The sequence below is a fragment of the Gekko japonicus genome, unplaced genomic scaffold, assembly GCF_001447785.1.
Source record: "Gekko japonicus isolate JY-2015 unplaced genomic scaffold, Gekko_japonicus_V1.1 scaffold1214, whole genome shotgun sequence".
Taxonomy (NCBI): domain Eukaryota; kingdom Metazoa; phylum Chordata; class Lepidosauria; order Squamata; family Gekkonidae; genus Gekko; species Gekko japonicus.
The window spans coordinates 121,165-127,366 of record NW_015173160.1 but is presented as its reverse complement, the minus strand read 5'-3'; the positions used below and the strand labels follow the sequence as shown (position 1 = coordinate 127,366).

Here is a 6,202-nt window from a genome sequence, read left to right as displayed (position 1 = left end):
TGAAGTAATTTTTAAAGTAAAGACAGAAAGATGTTAAATTAAATTTATTTATTTATTTTTATTTTATTAGATTTATATACCACCCTCCCCAAGTGGACAGTATAGACTGTCTAGTATACACAGCTTTTGAACAATTATATGGCTTAAAAATCTTCAAATAATATTATTTACTTATTTTGTTATTAAAAATTAAAACCATAACAAAACCGTAAGTTAACATTAAAGTAAGTAAATTTCCTAGGTCAATTTACCTTTACTCGTATTTTAACAAATACAGTGTGGCACACCCAGTGACAAGAACAAAAGGCTACCTAACCCTAATAGTAAAATCAACAATTAGTTAACAACAGCTTTTAATAACAACAATAATAACAATAATTTATTAACAACAATAACAACTCAGATATAATTCTTTATTGCAAATTAGCCAATCTCCTTAAGTAATTAAGTTTATCTTCCACCTGCTCATATTACTGCACAGAAGTGGCAACCATGTCATGTTTGGATTAGACTGAGCCGATTGAAGTGCCTGGTTGGCTTAGACTGAGCCAATTGAAATTAAATCTGACAAAGATGGAGGTTCTGTGCCTGAGCGGGGGTGGCCCAGGTGTAGGGATCCCACTCCCAACTTTCGATGGTGTATTGTTGGTGCCAGTGTCGGAGGTTAGGAGTCTGGGAGTGCTCCTGGATGCCTCCTTAACAATGGATGTCCAGTTAGCAGCCACTGCAAAATCAACCTTTTATCATCTTCGGCTGATTAGGCGGTTGGTTCCCTTCCTCGAACACAATGATTTGGCAACAGTGATCCATGCAATGGTCACCTTGAGGCTGGACTACTGTAATGCTCTCTACATGGGGCTGCCCTTGTCCCAAATCCGGAGGCTTCAGCTGGTGCAGAATGCAGTCGCCAGGCTGTTGTTGGGTCTCCCCATGAGGGAGCACATTCAGCCTGCGCTAAAAGCACTGCACTGACTGCCTATAGCAAAATAAATTCACTTCAAGGTGCTGGTGCTTACCTTTAAAGCCCTTTATGGTCAGGGGCCTACCTACCTGAGGGACCACCTTTCCCCATATGTTCCCCAGAGAGCACTGTGGTCAGGATCCCAAAACCATCTGGCCCTTCCAGGCCCCAAAGATGTCAGGCTGGCATCAACTAGGGCCAGGGCCTTTTCAGTGGCGGCTCCATGCTGGTGGAATGAGCTCCTGGAAGACCTCAGGCCCCTGCGGAACCTTTTACGGTTCCACAGGGCCTGCAAGACAAAGCTCTTCCACCAGGCCTTTAGTTAAGGAGCCACACCCAACACACTAAAGCCCTGTGCCCAATACCACCACCGACAGCCTGAGCTTCGCCGATTCTAACATCAAATACCAACTACATTTACTAGAATGTTGATGCTACTCTGCTTTCACCATCGCCATTTAAATTGTTTACTAGCACCTTATGTTGTGTTTTAAATCTTTTACCTATATTGTTTTAGCTATGGCATTTTATGTAAGTCGCCCTGAGCCTGCTTCAGTGGGGAGGGCAGGGTATAAATCAAAATAAATAAAATAAATAAATAGTACCTCATATTTCCTCTTTTTCACCTCTAGGAGACCTGCCTGTGCATTAGCCAGTGTTAGTTTGTGGCAAGCCAGATCCCTCTGCAGTCCATCAGATAGAGACCACAGACTGGGATGAGTGCAGTGGAAAAGTAAATTAAGAGCACTGTGAAATCCCTCACAACAGTTTGTAGTTTTTGGCAACCATTCCAAGGCTGCATCATGATATTCGATATTCTTATAGGAAACTGAGGGTCTCTACTGCTGCACTCTCAATATATGTTGAAAAGAAGTATGTGAGCACCTCATTATAGCTGTCTTTATGTGGCAGCAAGCTCATCAAAAACACTTTTCACATCATTGATTGGGACAAAGGCTAATGCAACAAAAGATTTCAGTGTAATTTTTATGATCATATTAGTTTCATATTCAGTCTTTTTCATATTTTCATATGTTTCATTAGTTTCTTATTCAGCCAATTTTAAGCCATATAGCTCCCACACTTCTGTCCTTCCACAGAACATGCAAAACTGTAATATTCAAGAGAGCATTTTTTAAAATACATTACATCTATATTAGAATGAACAGCCCAGGAGGGCACCTTTATAATGGAACAGAATGGTAGTTCACAGCAATTATTATTATAGGTATCACCTGCTTTTACTGTGTTGTCTTTACTTTTTAATTCCACTTCCTGTATTGTTTATAATATACGTTGCCTTAGTCTGTTGTGTGCATCGTTCTCTAATTCTGTACTCCTAGACTTACTGCTTTGTCCATTGGTTATCTTATGCACGCTGATTGTACTGTTTATATCCTGAAATCCACCTTGAGTCTCAACAGAAAGGCAGATGATAAATAAAGTAATTAAGTAATACCTGACTTCCCCATAGATCATCCTGCAGAACATATCCCATTATGATTCCTTATTTTTATATCTTGGGCACTTATAATAGTTTTTTTTTTTAATCAACATGATACTCCCATATTTTGTCACTTTTTAACCAGTTACCTGTTTCTTTCTTGCTAACAACTTGTAAACATGTTTACGTGCTACAATATTTTTCACCCAGCAGTGGATTGGCTTCACAATGATTTTGCCAGACCTCATCATACCATAGCATACAGCCATATGTATAGGGGACATAATGATGTACTTACAACATCTCATGTTTTGAAATCATGAAGTATTTTTTCTCCTTGAAATCTTTTGTGCCAGTATTTTTAACATGAAGCAGGGACAGGTGTAGATAAGGCTTAACCTGAATGTTTAAGTTCCTCCCAAACTTGTGTATCATCTCTCTGTGCTCTGTATTTTAGATTCCAGTTGTGGCAATCATGACAACAGGAGGTAGTACAAGATCATTGACAGCACTGTATGGAAGCCTACAAGGCCTTAAGGAGTTAAATTTCATAGACTGTACTACATACTTAACTGGTTTGTCTGGCACAACATGGTAAGTTCATGGGTAGTAAGTTGGCATTGCAGTGGCTATATTTAGCCATTCTGAATGTTGCCCAACAGCTTAACATGAAAAAAAAAAATCTATATAAGATCAGTTTTCTAAGGTCCTTCTAACTTAATATGATTTTTTAAAAAAAAAACAAAACCAACCAGTGTAGTTCATTATGCAGATATTCTCAGGAGCCCTGGGTTAAAATTCTGTCTCTCAGCCATGAATTCTGTGACTATCCTTGTTGTCCTCCAAATTCACTTCTGTGTGTAAAAGTGGAGATAAAATCATCATTTACGCAATGTTAAGGGTAGAATATGAAGACATTACTCTGAAGCCCACTGGTCTTCCATCAGCAGCAGCTTTTATTGAAAACTGGTTTGATAATTTGGAAGAGTAGCAACTTGGAAGTAAACCTGACTGAGCTCAAATTGACACAACTATGCTAGGTATGTGCTTCTCGCACACATTCCCTAGCACTGTTTAACAAGGGCGAACATTGCCAAAGGGGCATTCTTTTGAAACGTATTCATTTAAAATATTTCTATCCTGCCTCTCCAAGCTAGTATTTACAAAGTAGCTTACTAAAACAAAATTTATGCAGCAATCAAAATGTAAAACACAGTATAAAGAACAACAGCAACAACAACTATAGGATAAAAAGAAGTTAAAACAGCAGCAGAAGAACATAAAATGTAGTATCTTTGAAAAAATCAACAGTTAAAAAAAACTGCAAGATTAGAACAACGGAGTGACAGATGCAGCTCTTAAACAGTAAGGCTGCCAATACTTTGTTGGGAAATTCCTGGAAATTTAAGGGTAGAGCTTTGAGAGGTGGGGTTTGGGGAAGGGAGAGGCCTTAGTGGGGTACAATGTCATACAGTCCACCTTCCAAAGCTGCCATTTTCTTCAGGGGAACTGTCTCCTGTTGTGTGGGGATGACTTGTAATTCCAGGAAATCTCCAGGCCCCACCTGGAGATTGGCAAGCCCTTTTTAAAGATCTGGGGGGGGAGCAAGACTGGATAATAATAGCTCAGGCAGAATATGTAACTCCAAAGCCTGAGGAAACACAACATGTCTTCACAAGGCACCTAAAGCCCATGCCAGGAGGTATGGGCTGGGTTGTCATCAGTATGCAGATGACAGTATGCAGTATGCAGTATGACACCCAGCTCTATCTGATGTTGGGCGGCTGGTCGGGCTCCGACCCAGAAGATCTGAACCGGGGATTACAGGCTGTGGCTGGGTGGCTCAGGCTGAGCCAGCTGAAATTAAACCCAGCGAAGACGGAGGTCCTGGGCCTGAGTCGGAACGGTTTGGGGTTTGGGGTTGGGGCTCCCTCTCCCGACCTTCGATGGGGTGCCTTTGGTGCCAATGTCGGAGGTTAGGAGTTTGGGAGTGCTCCTGGATTCCTCCTTAACTATGGAGGCCCAGGTAGCAGCCACTGCCAGGTCTGCATTTTACCATCTGAGGCAGGTTCGGCAGTTGGCCCCCTTCCTCGACCGCGATGACCTGGCTACAGTGATCCATGTGACGGTCACCTCAAGGCTAGACTACTGTAACGCTCTCTACATGGGGCTGCCTTTGTTGCAGATCCGGAAGCTGCAGCTAGTGCAGAATGCGGCGGCCAGGCTGCTGATGGGCCTCCCCAGGTGGGAGCACATCAAGCCTGGGCTGGAGGCGCTGCACTGGCTGCCAATAGCATACCGAATCCGCTTCAAAGTGCTGGTACTTACCTTTAAAGCCCTATATGGCCTGGGTCCGACCTACCTGAGGGACCGCCTTTCCCCGTATACACCCCCAAGAGCACTTCGGTTTTTGGCCAGTGCATTTTCAGTGGCGGCTCCTACCTGGTGGAACGAGCTCCCAGAAGAGATCCGGGCCCTGCGGGACCTTGTGCAGTTCCGTAGGGCCTGTAAAATGGAGCTCTTCCACCAGGCCTATATGTAGGGGCCGCCGCTGCCACCACCACCGATGGTGGCAATACCATCGGGAACTGCCCTTGGTAGGCTCTGTGGCAATGAGATCTATGCAGTAATGAGAATAATGGATTGGCATGAACCATCTACAGGGCAGTGCTATCCAACGGGGCTGCTGGAAGAAACCATCACAACCATCTAAGGCCATCTCGATACTGAAAGCACTTTATTATTGTTAGTACTGTTACTGTTTATGATTTTATTGTTTTACTGGATTTTATGTATGGGCCTGTGCCCTCTGTAAGCCGCCCTGAGCCCGCTTGCGGGGAGGGCGGGGTAAAAATGTCTAAATAAATAAATAATAAATAAATAAATAAAAGAGTTTGGAGTTGGCCCCAAGTAAGCCTCTGTGAGAAGGGAGTTCTTGAAACCACAACTGGGAGGTGAGGCTCTAGCCTTGGTAACAGAGTTGCCACCCTCCAGTCAGGAGCTGGAGTTCCTCCAGAATTACAAATAATCCCCAGACTATAGAGATCCGTTCCCCTGGAGAAAATGACATCATATCCCTTCTGAGCTCCTTTCGCTATCCAAACTTTGCTCTCCCTAGGATCTGCCCCCAGATCTCCAGGAATTTCCCAATCTGGAGCTGGCAACCTAATCTGGTACTTGCCGACATAGCTTCTGATCATGGAAGTTCACAGAACGTCTGATGGCAATCTCAGGTGAAGGACAGAAATGTATGTAGTCAAGATTATTGATTGATTGATTGATTGATTGAAGATTATTGGGAATTTCTCTGAGTGAGCGGAAGGTTGACATAATAGACTGGCCCACATTGTCCAGAAAGAAACCTATTCAGGAGGGACCTTTGCTGTGAGCAGACTTAGACTAGATAGGAGCTTGCCCTGATTTTCCAGTCTTCAAATTGGGAATGCTTAGTTGCAATCATGGTTGAAAAAGTAGGATATGCATGCAGGGCCGGCCCAAGGTTGTCCTGCGCTCTAGGCGAGCGCAGATGCCAACCTCCCGGCGGGGCCTGGAGACTCGCCTCCTTCCCCCCCCCCAGCCGCCGGGCAGGAGGAGGAAAGTGACGGCAGCTGGGTCAGAGAGTGCCTCCTTCCCCTGCCCCTGGCCGTGCTCGACAGGGAAGAGCCACTCTTCTTGCTGACTTTTTAAAATTATTTGGCAATAAGGGCAGAAAACAGGAAAATGAATAAAAGGCTGGCACCTGAGAGACATTGCATCACCGTCGTGGCCCAACAGACCCGCTCTTCCTTTGTACAGGG

The 6,202-nt window shown here is 43.8% G+C and overlaps 1 protein-coding gene across 1 annotated transcript in view; it reads left to right on the top strand.

Annotated features, from left to right (window-relative positions):
- LOC107119841 (cytosolic phospholipase A2 epsilon-like) overlaps positions 1 to 6,202 on the top strand; it is a 65,810-nt gene that overhangs the window by 34,251 nt on the left and 25,357 nt on the right. Inside the window, exon 12 of the mRNA XM_015422455.1 lies at positions 2,863 to 2,999. Coding sequence (XP_015277941.1) covers positions 2,863 to 2,999 — 137 coding nt within the window. The remainder of the gene's footprint in view (positions 1 to 2,862; positions 3,000 to 6,202) is intronic.